The sequence below is a fragment of the Alligator sinensis genome, unplaced genomic scaffold (genome assembly GCF_000455745.1).
Source record: "Alligator sinensis unplaced genomic scaffold, ASM45574v1 scaffold957_1, whole genome shotgun sequence".
In the NCBI taxonomy this organism is placed as follows: domain Eukaryota; kingdom Metazoa; phylum Chordata; order Crocodylia; family Alligatoridae; genus Alligator; species Alligator sinensis.
In genome coordinates, this window is record NW_005842039.1 from 1,961,628 (window position 1) to 1,983,364 (window position 21,737).

At 43.5% G+C, this 21,737-nt stretch overlaps 1 protein-coding gene across 3 annotated transcripts in view; it reads right to left on the minus strand.

Annotated features, from left to right (window-relative positions):
* The window catches only part of MTPN (myotrophin), a 58,237-nt gene that overhangs the window by 15,351 nt on the left and 21,149 nt on the right, over window positions 1-21,737 (minus strand). For 2 of the 3 annotated variants that reach the window (XM_006022514.3, XM_025202876.1), the window contains exons 2-3: window positions 12,158-12,271; window positions 11,357-11,440 (exon numbers count right to left, since the gene is read on the minus strand). In XM_006022514.3, coding sequence (XP_006022576.1) covers window positions 11,357-11,440; window positions 12,158-12,271 — 198 coding nt within the window. Of the gene's footprint in view, window positions 1-1,585; window positions 1,688-11,356; window positions 11,441-12,157; window positions 12,272-21,737 lie in introns of those variants that run through there. The other variant, XM_006022516.3, reaches the window with a different exon arrangement.

The window sequence follows — 21,737 nt, forward strand, 5'->3', positions numbered from 1 at the left end:
CCTGACACTGATCCCAGGAAAGCTATAATGGACCAGTTCACTATTAATAAACTCAAGGAAGGTAATTAATGCAAGAGTTTATGGAAAATTGATTTTACTAAACTTTGGGGGGTTGTTTGTTTTCATTATGTCAACATGAACTTTTAGTAGCCATCCTTGTGACAGATTTCTATAAGGAGCTGACTTTGATTAATAAAACAGAATGACATACAATCAACATATTACAAGTTAAATGGATTTAGTTGTCATTACAAATGCAATTTGTTAAAAAGTACAAGTTTCAAGTAACTGCCAATTGGCTGTTTCTACTGGGATACTGCAGGGATTGGTCTTGGCCCTAGACTACTGACATTATTACTAATGACTTTGAAAAACAAATAGTTACTGGGTAAGTCTGTAGAGAACACAACAGTTAGGTAGAACAATGAAGAAAGTAGATCACTGATAGAGTGATCAGTATCACCTGGGTAAGCCAGGTACAAAAACAATTAAAGTTACAATGCATCCAAATAGAAGTTCATGAATTCTCTGTTCCTAGATGTAAGGATTTTCAGGGTGGGCAACTAACTTTTACCTCTACATTCAGATTCAAAGCTTATATTCCTATGTTGAAAGTGATCTTAAAAATTTCAGTTAGAATTTAGTCGGGGGGGGGGTGGAGAATACCACTTTCTCTACTTTTATTACAAAGGAAAGAGACGGTAGGACTATCAGTCGTTCCTCAAGAGGTTTTACAAGTAAAATAATGAAAAAATTAATAGAACACCTCATCACTGCTACCCTTCTTTCAGCAGCAGCTAAGTGTTGCATGTCTAAAATAAGGAACATTATTTAGTGATCTTTTATAAAGTTAAGAGGTGCACCCATTACTAACTAATTACTACTCAATAAACATAGTTATACCCAAAGTGAGTGAAGGTCCAATAACTATTAAATTAACATGAATATTTAATTATTCTTTATAGAGTCCTTGAGAGGAAGAAAAAAAAAAAAAATCACACAAAACAAGAACTAAAGATTTTCACAAATCATGGAACTGTTCCAAGAATCTTCTGAATCTAGAATATAATAAATATGTATATAAAATGTAACTGAGGACCACTAGTACATCAGGATTATTACCTTACAAAAATGATAACCATTCTTTAAAAAAGGTCATACTGTAAGCAGATGGCTCATTTCTTTCCGTATTTACTCGGTCCATCTTGACAGATGAAAAATCATGCAGAATTCAAATTCACATTACTGCAAGTAGTTTAAATTATGTGTTTAATTTATGTTTAAATTACTGTAAACTAGTCCTCTACCCATCAGTTAGGAAATTTGCTTATTTAAACAAATGTGTCAAACTTGGAAGAGAACTGAAACTCTGTAAGTGAAAAATAACCTGTTTTAAAACATCATGCCAAGTTAAAAACAAGTCAAATTCTGGCCTCCATACCACTTACACAATGTAGCCAAGAAAGCAGTTTAGGTGGCCTTCTAGAATATATCCAAAGATAGAACAACACTTAGATCTACACCATGCCTTCCCAGAGACCACCCAGTACTGACACATAGTAGATAGAACTTAATCTGAACAGCTGCAGAGATCACTAGTTCAGGCGCTCTTGTTTTACGCCAGGGACTGGTCTGATGATGGCGGCATAAGTAAAAAGCATCATGGCACTACTTTTCTGCTCAAAACCTAAAAAAAAAAAAAAATATGTACTGAGGGTAACCTCAAACTGGGACAATAAAAACTGAAACGCGCACACACACACACACCACTCCCTCCCCTCCCCCCGGCTTTATTTTTTTGTTCATGATTCTTGTACCTTTTTAAAAAGCTTCTTTAAAGTAGAACCTCAAATCATAAATAAGTTATGTTGCAACATAATAATGGAAGCCCCCAAAATCTTATTCATCTCTGTTGTAATCATTCTGCAGTGTGCCATACCCATTAATATCACCTGCAAGTGTGAGCATAGCTAATGTAGCCTTATAAAAATAGTGCATTCATCCTGTCTGTGCCCATGCCTCCAACTGCCAGCATTAAAGAGTACTGCTGCCCCAACTCATTAATTCGTCTACACCAGAATCCAAGCAACTTTATAAATCGCCAAAGAAAATGGAACATGGGTGGATTGCAGAGTGTTCCGAGATGCGTTGCATACACCAGCAACAGTAACTTTTTCGTTTGTATGGTTGTGTATGTACGTACATATTCCACTTGTAGGTAATAGGTAGATTCAGTTCACGGGTTGGCAGGATTATGGAATGCAACTGAAGTCTGCCTGAACATAGGCTTCCTAAGGCTTGAATAAGACCTAAAGGCTACTGCAGTGGTATGATGCTCATAAAAGTCTGCAGATGGATAAATATGTTGTTCCTAAATAGGCATCTATAACAAGGTTTCTGAGAAATAGGCTTCATGGATTATACTTTACGAGCAGCCTTGATGATGTGACCATAAAAGCAAAGAGCCTTACGTACATCACAATATATGGAGGCTCTCCCTGGTACAATGTTAGAGGGGAAAAGAATGGCAAGGGGTTTGTTTGAAATGGAAGACCAAGACTACTTTGGAGATACATTTGGGCCAAATCTTAGCAAGACCTCATTCTTGAAAAATTCTGCATATTGTGGGCCTAGTACAAGAGCCTGGCAGTAAGAAGTGATCTCAAAGGTCATTTGGACCAATCTTATGCAAAGATGTTCAGCTTTCAAGTCCTTTTCCTTTTAAAAAATTGCAAATATTAAATTGATTGCTCACATGCAGTTCTTACAGGGAAAGAAGAGGCATTCAGCATACCCACCACTTGGGAGTATAACAATTTCACAAAAACAATAACATCTGTGTTTCAAACACTTCTGTATCATAATAATGATATTGAAAGAAATACATTCAGTCTTAAAATAATTTTCTTGATCAATTAAAATCTCACTTTCCACTCCATCTATAGTACAACGCAGTACACAGATTAAGAGTTTAACTCATAAGAAGACTCCAGGTGCATCAATACAGGCAGTCCTCAGGCTTACAACACAACTGGTTCCTGAAAGCGGTCTCTCAAGTCAAACGTTACAACTCGGAACTGATTTTTCCCCATAGGAAACAATGTTAAATGGGCGATTAGTTCCTGAACCAAGGCCCGATACCCTATTTTAACCAAAAATAACCCAGAATTTTGTCCTCAGTCAATTATAGATGAGTAACATAGCTACATTAATGTATTTCTATTGTAAATAGCAATCATATTGATTTAGAAGGACTTTTTGAAGGGCTCTTGGCTGGAGTCTTCTCGGGAGTCTTGTCTGCTTTCTTAAAGAAAGCGTTCAAGAAGGTTTGGACAAATGTTCTCCAGGGAGATGGGCAACACAGCAAACTTGTTCGCTGGCGTGGTGTCAAGTCAAATTAAGCGTTGTAAAGTCGAAACTGATGTCAGAAAGTTGAAACGGTGTCAATTTACAAATGTTGTAACTCAAAATGTTGTAAGTCGAGGACTGCCTGTATAATTGGTTGCCTGTTGGATCGGCATCAATAAAAGGGAACCAACATTGCTGGTTATCAGCTTTTTTTGCCCGCTGTAGCTGATAACGTTTACAGATAATTATGCCTTCTGGCTGGGGCCCTGGATGCCTGGGTTCCATCCCATGAGCTGGTGTGACTGAGTGTACAGGACCCAATCCAGATACAGGGGCCTGAGCCATTTTCCATTCCCAGCCCCAACCCCTCACTGACAGGCTAGAGCAGACCAGCTGGCACAGTGTCAGACACTGCTGCGATGCAGACTGTGGGCTGGGGCTGAAGCAGGTGCTGTAGAAGGCAGCAGGTGCTGCAGAGGCATGACTGAAGAGAGGCGGGGTGGGCAGAGCTGCCCGGCCTAGCATACCTCAGCCCACAGTGCCCAAGAATCCAGCCTGGTAGGGACCAAGGCAGCCATACCACCCTGCTGTGTGCAGCAGAAGCCCTCTCCCAACCCCTCAGCCCAGCTGGATCCTGCCCTCCTTGGGGCAGGTCCATTCAGCCTCTCCTGCAGGATGCAGGGGCTTGTCCAGCCCCTGGCAGCAGCAACACCATGAGGGGAAGAGGACCTCCCTGCTGGAGTCCAGCTCCCAGGACCTGGGGCCCAGCTATGGGGGAAGGAGTGGCCCTGTTTTTCCAGGCCTGGAATGTTCCCGTGGCCCTGCCCTGGGCAGAGGGCTCTGTACAGCCAGTCACAGGCACCTCTAGGGCCCACATGATGCAACTGGCACAGGCAAGTTGTATACACGGAGAGGGGGGTAGGGGTGGCACTTTAGAGTGGCTGTCAGAGCTTCTCTAAAGTGCCGCATCATCTCATGTATCAGCATCCCTGTGCTTAAAAATGGTGGTGGGGCTCTTGAACTAGAACTCATTCAAGAAAGGACCCCATGTTTTCTTGAGTTTGTGAAGTTCCCACCCACAGCACAGGTGTTTACAAAAAAATGAAGGCGATTTGAAGCAGTTGCATACCTTCATGCCCTCAACTAGTAGCACAAGGGCAGGTAGAGAGCATTTACAGCACTCCTTTAAAAAAATACCACAAAACTACTAACTTAAGTCTACAAGTTGGGTAGAAAAGGTGCAAATGCACTTGCAAGTACACAAATAGTTAAAGAAATAAATGGACTCCCATCTGAATTGCAACTTTTACAAAGGAAATGTTGTCATGTCAATACAGGCATTAGCCTTTAATTTAGTAGCTACTGGTAGTGTCTGCTAATTTTGCTGACTTCCTGTGTGACCCATAATGTTCTATTGACACTTAGGTATCTGCAATGCAAGTTGTTAATCTTTAGAAAATTCTATACAACTTCCGGTATTAAATAGCATCTTTTTTCCATTTAAGTAGGCCTATTTAAGTTTCATCTTTAAGCTCAAAGCCTCAGCCCTTCATCTACAAAAACAGGAAAAACACTTCTCAGGGGTGCTGCAAGGAGAAACGCATTAATAATGGGACTAAGCACTTCTGAATGATGTTCATCACCATAGCAACACCTAAAAATACCCGAAATGGATAACTAAACATTCACTGCATTAGTGTTACCTTCTTAGCTGACAGAAGACTTAGGAGTTAGCTATGGTTTCTTATACTACAAAATAGAGGTGCACTGATATATTGGATCAGCACCAATAAAAGGAAAATTGACTTAAAAAAAAAAAAAAATCAGCAGTAGGCTTTTCTTGGCCAGTACACCCAATAGTGTCACTGATAAATGCTGCATGCCTTCATGCAGCACAGCACGCACACAGCCAGTGATGCAACCTGGCAGCTTGGAGAACAGCGCCTGGCCAGTAAGTCTGTGGGAGGGAAGGGTCATGGGCAGGGCAGATCGAGGCCCCCTGTGGTAAAGGAGTGGGGGGTGGAGTTGGGGCAGGGGAAAGCACTGCCCAGCCAGGGCAGGGCAGGGGACAGAGCCACGGGCAGCTGAGGGTTCTCCACTGCTGCACATACCCCTGGGGGAAGCATGGGGGGCAGGTACCCCCTGGATTTGTGTGTGGGGCAAGGACAGGCTGCTCGCTGCAAGCTCGGGGGCTGTGCTACAGCCAGACCAAAATTCCCCGTAGCCTCCCACCCCATGACCACTCTTCCAGCACTGCTGTTGTCTGCCCTGAGCACAGCCACAGCCTAGCTCCCCCTGCTGGGAAAAGGCTAGTGCAGCTGGCTCTGAGCTCTCAGCAGGCAGCCTGCCCTCACCTTACGCACAAACCTGAAGGGCACATAACCCCCATGTCTTCCCCAGGGGTGCATGCAGCAGTGGGGAGCCGCCCCCGCCCCACTCCTCCAGGTGAACTGCCCGTGGCTCCACCCTGTGCCCAGTCCCACTCCCTCCCTCACCATGGGGTCTTTGAGCTGTCCCTGCCATGCCCCTTCCCCAACCGACTTACTGGCCAGACACTGCTCTCCAAGCTTCCAGGCTGCATATCAGCTAATAATTGGCCATCGGTATCAGCCAAAAAAAAATCTTTAATCTTTATGGAAAACTATAAAGATTTAACTTTTGAAAGACCCAATACTGATGGGTAAGGAACATTTCCAGTAAAGTCCTATATTCTGAATTGCTTCCTTTGATCTTGTATTCAGTTGTTGTGTCTTGCATTCAATCATAACTAAAACTCTCCAGGACAGAAACTTTTTAGACGTCTGTACAGTAATCAGTAGGACTCTGATACTAATTAAAGCCTTCGGGTACTACTCTAAGATGAAGTGAATGAACGTACAAATAATTAATACTTTGACCCTGCAAATGCTTTCAACTTTAGCTTGCAAGAAAGACAGTCCCACACTTGAGCTTTTCAAGAGCAACTACCACTTCGTGGGTACTAATTCAAAACAAACAAGTGGCCACAAGCAGGTACTTTACAATCTTAAAACAGAACTACTCACATGACTGTGTAACTGAGTGTCCACCCCCCCATAAACATCTGAAGTTAATGTTAATATACCTCTAATTTGGGATAGTTTTGTTTAAATTGAAAAATCTGAAAAGTGCTTTAAATAAGCTTAAAAATTGTCACTCTGATGTAGGGCTGTCCAACTTCTGAGTGGTCAGGGCCTGCATGCCATGCTCGCCCCTCACCATGTCATGGGGTCCTCTCCTATGCCCCACCTGCCCTACTGGCACCCTGAGTCACTCACAAGTCCCCATGCCTACAGAATCCTTTAGGCCTGCAGGCTGTACTGCTACACCCAATTTTTGCTGCCAGCCCCTGGGGAAGGTGAACCCAGAAATTGCAGGAGAACAGTGCCTGGACTGGATTGGGGAAGGTGGGAAGCATATGACCTGAGAGCCATCAGCTGGACAACTCTGATTAACTAATGCAAAATTTATGTACATACTTTACTAAAAGTTCTTGTTGTATAAAGCTGTCATCCTCTTTGGACACCTGAAATATATTTGAGTATTTCTGCTAAAGCAAGTTTAATGAATAAAGCAAAAAGCTAACAGGCTGTTTCCATACATGTAGTTAAAAATTCTGATGCCCAGACAACAAGACTGAGAATACATTATAGCAGTTTCTGTACTGTTAGCCAGGTTGTTTTGGATCAATTAATTTAAATAATCCTCCAAAAAGATGGTAAACACTCTTATTTCAGCATAATCTACTTTTTGCCAAGATTATTAATTTGAATAAAAAAAGAATAAGGCTAACTTACTTCCTGCTCTGGCTGACCTATAATTAACTAGCTCTTCTCAAATCTCAGTTCTACCTCCAGTGATTATGTAATCAAACAGTACCCCAGATTTTTTTCCTTTTATTTCTCCACTTATTTACATGTTAAAAATTTAGTCATCAGCAGCTACCAATTTTTTATTTTAAAATGCAAGAAATACTCCCCAAATAGTACCTACACTAAATGTCCTAGAGAGAAGCTCACATACACAGCACTATCAACTTCAGACCATTTTTGCCTCCAGTAAGAGCGGGATTTTCAAACCTTTCTAACAAGGGGGGGAAAAAAAAAAAAAAAAAAAATCTTTAGACAAGCTCAAGTACATTTTTGTTGTGATGGCAGTGTAAAGATCACCAAAATTTCACATCAATACATCTTATGGGTAACAAGCAAGGATCATTTTAAGTACAGACAAGCAAAACTTGAGCAACCTGAGAGCGAGTGACATGGGGCAGCAAACAGGGCAAGCAGTTTGAAAGGGAGCCTTTAAGCTTGGTGAGAGGAAGCAGAGAAAAAGGAACCTTTCGGGACCAGGCCAGCTTACAGGCAAGCTTGCTAGGGAAGGTCTGCTTGGGAAAAGGGCAGCAAGAGCGTCAACAGATCAAGAGACCCGGAGAAAGGACTGAAGTACGTTTCAATGCCAGAACCACTACCACCGCCTCTGCTTGCACCTGTGAGGTGTCTGTCCAGGCAGGACCGCTCACCGTCAAGGCTTCCACCCAGGTCCTGGTTTGGTGCTGTGGAGACTGCGGCTTGCAGGTTCCTTCTGATGACAGTCAGATGGGAGTGTGCCTGCGATGTGACTGCTGCCTCCTCAGAGTGTCCCTCAGAGAGTAGGCAAGAGATGCAGGAGGTAGTAAGGCTTTGAAGCATCCTCCACCATGAAGACTTTAGTGATTCAGTGCTGAAGGAGACCTCAGACTGTGGAGGAAGACCTGCCAAAGACAGCACTAGAGAAGGGAGAGGACATGGATTCCCAGGAAGGTGGAATCTTGTGACCTCTGGCAGCAAGGAGAAAACTTCATCTCCACCTGCAGCAGCATGCCTGGAGAACAGATATGGAGCCCTAGCACAGCAGTTCCCAAACTGAGTCGCGATGCAAAATAGGATCGCAACATCAGTGGATGGGGCTGAGAGAAAACAGGAATCTGGGGGGCACAAGCAATGTGTTGGGGGGGGCACTGTCTGTGACAGAGGCAATGCAGCAGAGGGAGACAGGGGGGCCAAGGTGACACAGCAGAGGGGACTGGTATCCCCTTCCCCCCGCCCAAGATTTCCACACCACCTGACACAGGAGGGAGCACCATGCCACCATAGCTACAAAAGTGAGGTGCAACAGCAGCAGCATGGAGTTCTGCCCCTGCTGCTGCCAGGTAGGCAGAGGGCACCTCAGTTTGGCAGCCATGGTGGAGTGGTGCTCCCTGCCACACCAGGTCCTTCCTGCTGTGTCCAGTTTTGGGCCTGCCACTAGAGCAAGGATGTGGACAAATGCGAAAGAGAGCGAGAGTGAGAGAGCGAGCAGTGGAGGGCAAAAGCCACAAAAGTGGTTCAGGGGCTGGGGCACACGACTTCTGGAGAGGCTGAGACAACTGGGCTTATTTAGTCTGGAGAAGAAAAGACGGGGGATTTAATAGCAGCCTTCAACTACCTGAAGGGTGGTTCCAAAGACGATGGAGCTAGACTGTTCTAGTGGCGGCAGATGATAGAGAAAGGAGCAATGGTCTCAAGTTACAGCAAGGGAAGTTTAGGTTAGATATTAGGAGGAACTCTCTCAGTAGGAGGGTAGTAAAGCACTACAACAGGTTACCCAGAGAGGTTGTGGACTCTCCATCCTTGGAGGTTAAGACACAAGTAGACAAAGCTTTGGCTGGGATGATCTAGTTGGGGCTGGTTCTACTTTGAGCAGGGAGTTAGAGTACATGGCCTCCTAAGGTTCCTTCCAACCCTAATTTTCTATGATTCAACATTGTATAAATTATGTCCGTCTCTTGCAGGTATGCAGGGACAGAATGAAGGCTTGCCAGAACTTGATACTTGACATTCGGTCTTCTGCCAGACTCTAAAATTTGTTTAATTCATGTATCGATTGCCAATGAGTTTCTTTATTTTGTAAGAAAACAAGACTTCTGTAGCAGTACTAATATTCCTAAAGAATTTGGTTCTGATAGTTGATAGAAAAGTTGAATAATTAAGTACCTGCTCTCTAGTTGCTTTTTGTAAACGTGTTATCTATATTACACATATGGGCTTCAATCTACGTTGAATTTCTTATGCATAATATCTGAGACTTCTGCAACGAAAACTGAATTTTCTTAATAAAGGAATGCTACATTAGAGTAGTCTGAGTCTAATCAAGGATAGTACCTGTAATTTGGACACCATGAAGCCTTGCAAAACAAAAACAAAAAAACCAAAAAAAACCCCCACACATGATAGAAGTAGATGGTAGATATATACTTATACATTTCTTCTACACCAGTGTTTCCCCAGCTTATTACAGTCCAAGGCACACTTACATTCATAAAAATTTTCTGCAGCACACCTGTTAAGGCATTCCCCATAGTCATACTTAAGAGCTCATTGCCACAGCAAAATTTCGCAGCATAACTATTTTAGAAGCTTGCAAACTGAGCATCCCCCACAGCCAACACATGCACAGTAGGTAAATTTCCATGTGCACAGCTGGTTCTCTCTCTCTTCCACAGCCAACACATGCACGAGTCTTCTGCAAATCTCTCATGTGCATGTATAACATTCATCTAAAGAATTCTTGTTACTGTAGTAACTTCTCTTTGATGTTGGCCACTTGCACATTAACCATGGGAAACTTCAAAGCAGTGTCCAGTTTACACAGAAGCGGGATCTCAGACCCCTGGCAGAAGTTCAGTTAAAGTTGTGATGGCATATGATCCGTGATCGCAACAAATCACTCCTACTGACATGTTACACATGCATAGCAGGAGGCTTGACTCTGGGACAAGGGGTGGGGAGTGAAAAAGAGGGAAATCATGACCTAAGGATTCCCCAGCACTGACAAGTAGCAAAGCAGGTACCCAGCACATCTGGTTTGCAGTCCAGTCAACTGATCAGCACTCGGCCTCAGGAATGCATCAGAGCCCTTGGCTCTACAGCCACAAACAGATGAAGGGCCTTTAGTCTTTGCTCATTAGATTAAAACTGGGGAGGCACAGAGCCAAGGAGCTTTGCAAGAACAGAGAGTCTGCCATGTTAGTCTGAAGTCAGGCATAAGACAGGGTAGATATAACTTCTCCCTACTTTTTGTATTCAAATCACTCATTCTTCTTTATATACTGCCCTGTGCTGTCCTTTCACAGCATCTGATGAAGTGATCTAGAGCTCAGGAAAGTTTATGCTCCTTATACATAGCTTATTCAGTTAGCCTATAAAAAGGTACCCATCTACCCTGCCTTACTTCAACTTTGCAAGAGATCATGTCACCCAATATCTGGCGAGACCACAGTGGAGGCATCAATAACTGGTTTGATGAGTGGTCTGCCAGACTAACTATGGGTTATCTCCATTTGGCAGGTCATACCTGCTTAGTGCCATTCAACAACTACTAGCATGCTTGCCACGTTCTTGAATCCCTTCACTACCTTCTGCCTCATTTTCTATATACGTGAAGGATAGCTAGTGACAAAGTTGATACGTTCCTTTATAGACTGACACCCTCTGTGAGAGTGAGCAAGCATGTACACAAGCTTTCATGAACTCAAGTTCACTTCATCAGATGCTGTGAAAGGACAGGACAGAGCAGAGTTTAAAAAGTAGATTGAGTAATTAGAATCAATAAGTGGGAAAGCAGGATGGAGGAGGTGGGGAGTATGAGGCATGCAAGCAAAGAACTGATAGCAACACAAAGATGTCACAAAAGCTAGCCCAGCTAATGAAATAAGAACCTGCATTCCTGCTGAAGCCATACCTTACAGTCTAGTTTGCAGATGATTTCTCATTCCACAATGTCCTATTCAAATGGGTTTTTTAAATGTTTCTGCCCAAGAACAACAATCCTGAGGTCATCAATTTGTGGTCTGATTGAGTGAGTAAATCATGTATTTTGAACCCACTTATATTTGACCAAAGTCAAAGTACCATATCTCTATTAATAGTTAAGTCATTGTAAGATCAAGGGCTGGGTAAAACACGTGTCTCACCTTCGAGAGGAGCAATTTCACACAGGAAACATGGCCCTCATAGACTGCAGATAGGAGTGGTGTGATATTATGTTTATCTGGAGCCTAAAAGCAAGAAAGGGACATTTTACTTAACATACAAGTTAATAATGTTAAAATTCTTCATCCTAGTCATTTCAATGTTTATTACAATGAAGTTAGCCAAGTTTTTAATCTCCCTGAAATATTATGATATTTCAACAAGCTGGAAGAGAAGGGAAAAAAAGATATTGGGACTTATAATAATGTCAAACAGTAACTGTTGCAGACTGATAATTTTGAGGAAAACTTTCTTGTCTCAACTTCTCTCTATGATAGCTGTGTTTAAGAAAATTCCAGTTTTGTGGTGCCAATATTGTAAAAAAGCCTACCAACAGTTCATTTGAGACGTCAGTCTCAGTCTGACTTACACAGCCTTTCCATATTTACACTAACCAATTACACAAAACAAGAAGTTTTTTGTGATATCTTTTATTAGTCTAACTGTATAGTTGGGAAAGAAAAAAAATCTGATAAGCTTTTGGGTACAATGCACCCTTCTTCAGATCTGAGAGATGCAGACACAAATTAAGCTCCTCAGATGTGAAGAGTGCTTTATGCCCAAAAGCTTATCATATTTCTCCCCCAACTATACAGTTAGTCCAATAAAAAGATACCACAAAAACTCAGCTTCATACATCTCCAAAGCCATCATGGCTACAGAACACCAACCTTATTATATGACAGGAAAAAAGAAAAAAAAAAAAAACCAGTTTATTGTGCACCTGTAATTTAACTACATACATTGATATCAGCTCCTTTTAATAGCAGAAATTCCAGAATCTCAAGCTGTCCACAATCTGCTGCATAGTGAAGGGGTTTCCTCCCACCTTCCAATGTCCGGTTGACATCTTCACCCTTAAAAAAAAAAAAAGCAAAACAAAACAAAACAAAACAAAACAAAAAAAAAATCAATCATTAGATTTTCTTCAGTGATGTTATTTAATGAGCTAAATCCAACAGCATGGATGCACAAAACAAAACAATAAAAAGTTACAAGTCCAAGCCTTCCAAGGGACTATTAAACTAACTCAAAACAGGAGATATCCGTTCCTGCACTTCTTCAAAACATAAGCATGTAAAATGTTCATAGCTACCACCCTTCTCACAATTAACAAACTCTGTATATCAAATATACCAAGTGCTTACTTAGACAACGAAGTGTTTGTTTTTTCTAGTATAGAATAAAATATTTTTTAGAAAAGAGTTGGCATCTATATGTATATCTGTATATAGATATATCCATTTTATAAAAATGTAAAATGAAGTGTACATCTGTACGCTTATAACTTGAGAATGGCTGGCCCCCATCTACTTGAAAACCTTCCAAAAAATAACCGGATACCACTCAAAGAAAATTATAGGTGGGTTATTTTTCACTTGACCCTTTTTGGGTCTTCCAGTGACTATTTAAGGGAACAATGCTTTTTACATGGACAGTTATATGTGGCTTGCTCCAGAGTTGGTAGTTGAAGACGGCTGTATGTACTGGTGCCAACAGGAAACACCACAGACATTTCATAGATATCAGGGCTGGAAGGGACCTTGGAAGATCATCGAGTCCAGCCCCCTGACCTAGGGGCAGGAAGACAGCTGGGGACATAGGATCCCAGTAAGAAAAACATCCAGGTTTCTCTTGAAGGCATTCGAAGTAGGTGCTTGAACCACCTCTGGCAGCAGGCTATTTTAGACCTTGGAGGCTTGGACAGTAAAGAAGTTGTTCCTCATGTCCAGCCTGAAACGGTCCAGCTGGAGTTTATAACAGTTCGACCTTGTCATCCCTTGCGGCTCTCTGGTGAACAAACGTTCCCCCAGATCCTGGTGAACACCCCTGATAAACTTATAGGTGGCCATCAGGTCGCCCCTAAGCCTGTGCTTTTCCAGGCTGAAGAGTCCCATGGCTCTCAGCCTGTCATCATAAGGTCTGTTTTCCTGACCTCTGATCATGCATGTGGCTCTCCTCTGGACTCTCTCAAGCTTCTCCACATCCTTTTTGAATTGTGGAGCCCAAAATTGGATGCAGTACTCCAGCTCTGGTCTCACCAAGGCCAAGTGCAACAGGAGAATGACGTCCTGGGATTTGCTTGAGAAGCATCTATGGATGCAAGCCAGCATTTTGCTTGCTTTTCTAGCAGCAGCATCCTATTGAAGGCTCATGTTCATCTTGTGGTCAATCCTGACTCCCAAGCCCCTCTCATCCGTAGTGCTAGTCAGCGTAGCACTGCCAAGCCTATAAATATGCTGCAGGTTTTTCCTCCCAAGGTGCAGAACCTTGCATTTTTCACTGTTAAAACACTATCAGGTACAAAGAAGTTCTATAATAAAAGACCATTCATTTGGATATAATTTGAAGTGTCGCTCCACATTAAATGTTAAATATGTTGTACTATGTTCTTTAAAAATAAACAATATTTTTAACCCAAGTTTGTTGAAAATAAACAAAGAAAGTATAAAAATAACAACCCAGGTGAAGAATAGGTACTTCTGCTGGTCTATTCTATTTCTTCCTCCCTGCTTTCCTCCCCATCTCCTCCTCTCAACCACCAAGATAAAGCCCACTCATTGTCACTTAGCAACAACATGAACATTTTAGATTCTAAAACTGGCAGAAGTAGTGTATTAAGCAACTTCTCATGTAGTGACCACCCTTGTACTCAGCTCAATGAGAAGATGCTAAATTTAGGGCATCCCTAAAATTGCCCATCCCTTAAAGCAGGGATGGGCAATTAGAGCTGGAGGGTCACCTAAGGAGTTCTGGTAAGCTGTCAAGGGCAGCACACACAATCTTTGAGAAGTTATCATTTTAACAAGTTATAGATAAAAAAAAACAAACTGCATATTAAAATCATACATCTACTATAAAACACATTTCAAAAATAATTTTTCTCCCGTTTCATGTGGGGTTTTGTTGTTCTGAGTAGCATATATGGAGGTAATTGCATGACAGCTCAAAAGAAAGCTGGCACATAGCAGAGCTCACCAAGGCGGTGCTGGTATGGTTTGCACCCTCTCCCATCCCATGCTGTCCCTTCACGCTCCACATGGGGCTGTGCCCCACTCGCTCCTGCCTGAAGCAGCCTGCACAGAACTTTGGCCTGCACACCTCCCGGTGGGACTGCTCCTGGTGTGGCTACAGCTACCTGGGTACTACTCAGCAACCTCCCACCTCCAGAGTTTCCTCTTGCTCCCACCTCTGGTGCGCCACTCTGGGGTGGTCAGGGAAGCTCCAACCAGGTGGCTCCAGCTCCAGGCCACCGGCCACCTACACTGCGCCAGGAGGGCGAAGTGGGTGGAAGGTGGCCAGGGTCTGGAGCCAGAGCCCCATGCCCTGGGGCAGGAGCCATCTGGCTGAAGCTTCCCCCTCACTCAAAGCAGCACACTAAGGGCAGGAGGAAGAGAAGGAGACACCATCACCACGGGAGGTGAGAGGAACAAACAGTAGCTAGGTGGCTGCAGCCACACTAGGAACAGCTCTACCGGGAAGCTGTACACGCTGGCCAGAGTGCAGTGCCGGCAGGGTCTGGCCCCATGTGGAGGGCTGTGGGACAAGCATAGGTTGGTGAGCCAGATCCAGCCCGCGGGCCATAATTTTAGCCATCCTTGGCTTAAAGTCTTGCATTTCTATGAAAAATTTTAGAAGCAGCAGCAGCAGCAACCACCTCAAGCCAATCAGTCCTCATTTCTGTCCTGCAATCCTCAGGAAGAGATCCAGAGGAAGGATATAAATACAGGTGGTTAAGCAAGCAAACTCTTAGGACAGTACAAAGAAAGATATGAAATTCAGAGCTAGGCTTGTACTTTGTGTTTCCAACTATCTTTCATAAGGATATAAAAATGCTAGAAGTTAAGATTGGCTGGGCTATCTGTTCTTCTTTAAGATTCGTATAAAACATTGTTTTAAGCTGCGAATTCTGTGGCAAGTACAACTTCTTCCTAAGTATAAATCACCTAGGATTTAATTTCCTGCAGGAAATGAAGCCTTTGAAGCTTCTCTAGACAGGTTGTGATGACGGTTATATGGAAACAGTTGGCAAGAATACTGTTAGTACACTTCTGCTTCCAGAAATCTGCTCTAAGAATTAAATACAAAACAACACAGTGAGCATGCATTCCATAGACAAACCAACACTGAAGTGAAGCTTCAAGATGTTTCTCTGGATCAATGTCCCCAAAACTTTGCCTCTCAGACAACACAACACTCTGACACTGCTCATGGCCACAGAAACCTTTTTATTTCTATTGACACAAATTTATTCATATTAGTAGGAAGAGCAAAGACAATGTCTGCAGCATGTTGCTTGGTCAGTTTTGCTGTATGTAAGCCAGCAAGAGTTGAGGATTACTGTTGTAAATTAATAGAAACAACTCTTGAATTTGAGGATAATGCAGTAACATTACTCTAGTAAACCAAATGAGGTCTTTTCAATGATCTTGTAGGAGCAGAGAAGCCACTTCAAAGAGAAATAGTTGAATGATGATTAAAGTGAATCCCAACTGACTCCCACAGAGTTGGGGGGAGGGGGAAGGGGAGGAGAAAGAAAACATTTAAGCCTTTCTTCTCCTCTGGAAAAGAGCTGAATTAGATCATGACATATACACCTACCTTGAGGCAAAGACTAATCCTTTACGACAGACCTTGCATGCCCCTTTGTACCAGAATCATCTTCCAAGTTTTTGATTAGTCTGACTCTCTTGAAATCTTAGTTTTTCAGCACAGTGTACTGAGGACATGCCCAGTTAATACCCTGGAACTCAAGCCAGGGAATTCTCCTCTTCCACCCCCCAGATTTAGATGTCAACAATTGTCTGAACACAAAAATGTGTTTTGTAGAAACAGTCAAGTTGGATTTTTCCTTGACACAGAGTCTGAAGCTGAAGAACTGGCTAGCCTTAGAAAAATCTTTACAGCTCATCTTTAAAAACACATGAAAAATAAAAATACGATGAATGCAACTATTACACAAAAAAAATATCCATTTAAATCCATACTGCTTTTGTAAAATGGAAAATTAGGGAAGTAGAGCATGTCATGACCCAAAAGGCATGATTGTGTGCGCGCTTCAGCACCAGAATTATCCCCGCCGAGTTGCAGCTTCATTGCATGGGAGTGTTTCCTGTTGCAGAGGAAACCCCGGTGCAGGGACGCGTTTCCCGCCTTTTCTGCAGCTTCTTTTGCAGAGTGCATTGCTCGAGTTGCAAGAGGAATGCACAGTGCAAAAGAGTTCCCGCCACCGGTATGCAAATTCGTTCCCCATGATTGGCTAGTGCTAAATTATTCACACATGGCAGCTAGCGATTGGCCTGTTAGCCGTATAAAAGGCTTGAGCAGTTTCCGCCCAAGCCGAAGAGAACTCCACATCCATCTCGTGGGGACTCTGGGTACACGGCAGGGTAATAGAAACCCTGTGTGAGATCCAGAGGAGCTTGGCGGCCTGATCCACCGCCCACCTCTTCCCGTCTTCAAGCGCGACTTTTATAAGACGTATCTACGATTTCCATTTTGGTGGCTTGTTCACCCAGAGCATCTGGGGCTCTGCACCGTGGAGCCTAGCAACCTCCACGAGACCGTCTGTGTTGTCTGTCTGTAACTGCAACTCAATCAAGTTTTCCAGCCTACACCACTGCCATCTCGGTGTAAGTAAACAATCTTTAAAACTACCGATATGCGTTTGTGCCTAATTCCAGCTCGACGGCCTTCCCTCTCCAACCCGGCATGCCCGGGCTGCTGGCCACAGCCCGTGTGCAGCGCAGAAAAGGGCTCGGGTCGCTCCCGGCCCGCATAGAACAAAGCACTTTCAACTGGTTTACTATAAAAGTTTTTTTTTTCCTGACTTCAAGAATGTAAGCCTGGAACACACAAGGAAATTCAACAAAACCAAATGACACCTAGGCTGCAGTACCAAGAACTTTCCATATGCACTAGTTTCCCCCCTAGTTTTTCCAAAAGAAAGTTTAAGTGAGAAGTCTTTAGGCACGTGATCGGCAATATAAGACCATAAATCAAACTGCATGAGAAGAAGAGCCACTGATCTATTTCTAATAAAGCTGTTCCCAAAAAGCAAGTGTCTCTGTCTTTTCCCACGTAAGATAAGACTGTTAAACATGCTTTGAAACATATGTATAAAACACTAAAGAAAAACGTAGATATAAAGTCAGTCCTCCATTACAAATAGAATCCTGTATGGAACTTTAACAATGTGCTACAGTTAAAGACATTACATGTTAGAAAAATGTGCCATAATTGTCTACATAAATATTTAAAACTAGCTTTTGTTTTATGCAGTATAAAAATCAGAATATTCCTGTAGCATGCACCCAGTAGGACTTCCAAACGGTTACAGAAGATGCTCAGGCCTTACAAGCATGTTTTCTATTCAAAATGTTGTCTAACTTTCCAAACATAGTTGGTCCACTAAAAGAATCCCTTGCCTCTTGCCAAACAGTTAAAATGGACAAATTCCAGAAAACATCAATTTTTCACTTGTTACGACTGAAAACCTCACAGAATAGGATAGTAGGATAACAACTTTAATTTAAATATAGTTCTCAGATTATTTTGCAGCTCAAATTATAAAATATGAATGAGATGTTATTGGCTTTGTCCCTACACTGCACTATGACAACAGCCCATTAAAAAGGCACAATGAGTATACTTAGTGATAAGTCAGAAATTTAAAAGTTCATTACTTTCCTGCTAGACTATTAAATAGTACTAACATAGTATCTCCTCCTTTCAGCCATGTCCCCTAGCATTTCACTCTTGTGCTACTAAAGAGACTTAGAATTGGGGGGGTTCTCTCCCCCTTTTTCTTTTTTCCTTTCTGAACCTGCAATTTTGCCTGAACTGTAACACCAATATCCAACCCCATCAGGAACAACTAAAGTCTGTACTTCTAGTTTTAGAAGTGCATCTTCAAATTCTAACAATAATCCAGCATTAGTATAGTGCCAAACACTACCTCTTCAACTTCTTATTAATAACCATTTATAAGATTTTGTTTGTTTGTTTAGTGTGTTTTTATCCCTCAGCTCTTGCAACAGGAAGGACCTGACTAAGACCACTGGTTAGCAATGGGTGGGCAGCAGAGAGCCACTTCTGTTAAGCTTACCTCTGAGCCCAGGCTGCTTCCTTTACTCCTGGCTGCCCAGCCACCATGCAGGCAAAGCGCCACATCACAAATATAGTGCCAAAGACCCACCCACTGAAACCTGCAGAAGTTCCCCAGCAACATAGGGTCTGTAAATTTCCAATCGGTCTGCAAGTTCCCAATCTCTAGCACACTAGTGGAAAACGCTGCTACTTTACAAACAGCATGATTTTACTAACACACTCAGGAAAGGAAAGAGGGGAGAGAAAAATATATGTTACTAAACTTCTTTTCCAATGGTGGCAAAACTTGTTTAAGGAAGAAAAAAAAAAAAATCTAAAGATAAATTTCACTGTGATCAAGTTCCATGAGAAATCCCAATCTTTCTTTTCTTTCTTCCTATTGTATCTGTGTAGTAAGGAAAATAGGACCAATTTCAGACTCCTGAATTTAAAACTGGTACCTGAAAACTCTTGAGAACTCTAAAATCTTAGATGAAGAACAAAGCAGAACAAAAACTGCTGATAAACGCTTGCAAATTATACACTTGTCTCTAGGACACGAATCAGCAGCCTTTTGCCAGCAAGGGCCTGAGTGTGTATCTAGGCTGTGGCTGGGGGCTGGAAGTCTCTGTCCTCCCCCGCACCCACCAGCTGCTTGCACTCGACTAACCCAACCCCTCTGCAGGGAGGGAAGCAAAAGCTTGACAGAGCAGCAGGCTCCCCAGAACGGGAAAAGGCAGCACAATATAGCTCCCTGACACCAAATCCCCATGCCTGATTAGGCTTCTTTGTAGGCCGGATCTGGCCTGCAGGTCACAGGTCGCCACCCCCGCCCCTAACCTAGAATATACCTCCTGCCATCTTTCTGATGGAATGCTTAGTTCCTCTGACACCTATAAACCATTAGAATCAACGAAAATTCTTGAAATCCCATTCTCTGTATTCTCTTTAGCTATCACATAAATGAGATATCGGTATGGAAAATAAAGTATTCAGTGCATAGTTCCAGTAGCTAAACTTCTATTATTGGAGGAAAAGGTTGCCTAAATTACTGATTCCTTCACTGGCATTGATGACCCCCACCCCATCCATCCTGTGCTGGATCAGTTATTCTGCCTTCATGCCTTTTAGACCTACCATGAACCGGGAAGGGAAAAGAATTGAAGATGGCTCAGCTAAATATAATTAATGATGCAGTACTATTTTGCTGAGCGACTTATGCACATCCAAATATACTAGATATAACTCTGAAATATCATTTACATATTAAAAATCTTGAGGTCTCCAAGGATGGAGATTCCACCACCTCTCTGGGTAACTTGTTCCAGTGCTTTACTACCCTCCTAGTGAGAAAATTCTTCCTAATATCTAACCTAGACTTCCCTTGTTGCAACTTGAGACCATTGCTCCTTGTTCTGCCATTTGTCACCAATGAGAGCAGTCCAGCTCCATCCTCTTCAGAACCCCTCTTCAGGTAGTTGAAGGCTACTATTGAATCCCCTCTCAGTCTTCTCTTCTCTAAACTAAATAAGCCCAGTTCCCTCACCCTCACCTCAGAAATCATGTGCCCTACTCCCTGAACCATTTTTTGTTGCCCTCTGCTAGACTCTCTGCAATTTGTCAACATCCTTTCTGTAGTGAGGGGCCAAACACTGAACACAGTACTCCAGATGTGACTTCACTAGTGCTGAACAAAGGGAAATAGTCACTTCTCTTGATCTGTTGGCAACACGCCTACCAAGTATGCCATTAGCCTTCTTGGCAACAAGGGCACACTGTTGGCTCATACTCATCTTACTGTTCACTATAACCCCCAGGTCCTTTTCTGCAGAGTTGCTGCCCAGACAGTCAGCCCGCATCCTGTACTGATAAATGGGATTGTTCTTTCTTAAGTGCAGGACTTTGTCCTTATTGAACCTCATGAGACTTCTTTTGGTCCAGTCCTCCAATTTGTCTAGGTCACTCTGAATCCTAGCCCTACCCTCCAGTGTATCTACTACTTCCTGCCCTCTCCCAGCTTGGTGTCATCTGCACCATAAACTTGCTGAGGGTGCACTCTATACCATCTAGTTGGAGTTCTCCCCCTTGGCTCTCCAGGGAACTAGCAGATCTCCTGCAGCTAAACTGCCAACTAGATGGCACAGGGTGCACTCACTCTATGCCGGCTACAGGCTGAGGAGGGAGAGGAGGATCCAGGTAGTGAACCAAAGACTGCGGTGCTGGTGTCATTGGGAAGGCTTTGGCTTCCATGACCACAGTCTGCTCTTTGGTGAGAAAGGCAGTAAGCTGCTGGGAAGGGATGGCCTCCACCTCTCCCCGCTGGGGAGGAGGCTCTTCTCAGCCAGACTGGCTGACCTGCTCCACCAGGCCTTAAACTAAGCCCGCCAGGGGACAGGGGGACTACCGCTACTACTGGCCCACTGAGCAACCCTTGCAAAGCCAGCAGGCCAAGGCACTTAAGGGAGCCCACCCATGCCCCAGCCCTGGAACAACTGGTAGGCAAGGCAAGGGCCCCCAAGGGGACACTTGCCTGCCTGTACACAAATGCCAGGAGCTTGGGGAATAAACAGGAGAAACTTGTCCTCCTGCTTAACGCAAAAAATTATGATGTCATAGGGCTAACAGAGACCTGGTGGGACTCCACCCATGACTGGACCACAGGTATAAACATCTATACCCTGTACAGGAGAGATCAAGTAGACAAAAGGAGCGGGGGCATAGCTCTCTGTCAAGGAGAGCTATGCATCCCTGCAAGCCGACATTGGCAACCAGGGTGGATGGCTGGAGACCCTCTGGGTTAAAATCCATGGGGAACATGGCACGGGGGGGGGGGCGACAACAATGGTGGGAGTCTACTACAGACCTCCCACCCAAAGTCAAGAGCTTGACTAGGAGTTCACCAGGGAATTGACTGAGGCCACATGGCGCCAGGTCCATGGTTGTGTCATGGGAGACTTCAACTACCCAGACACCTCGTGGGAAGAGTGCTTTGCTAAATCCGAGTGGTCGCAAAGCTTCCTCTCCTGCGTGGATGGCCTCTACCTGACACAAGAGGTCTACAGACCAACGAGAGGTAAAGCACTGCTCGACCTGGTACTGGCAACCAGGGATGACCTAATCAGCAACCTAATGATTGAAGGGAAGCTGGGTGACAGTGACCACGAGCTGATCACCTTCACCGTCTGCCGTAAACCTGGCAAGTCAGTCAGCAATACAGAAGTCCTTGACTGCAGG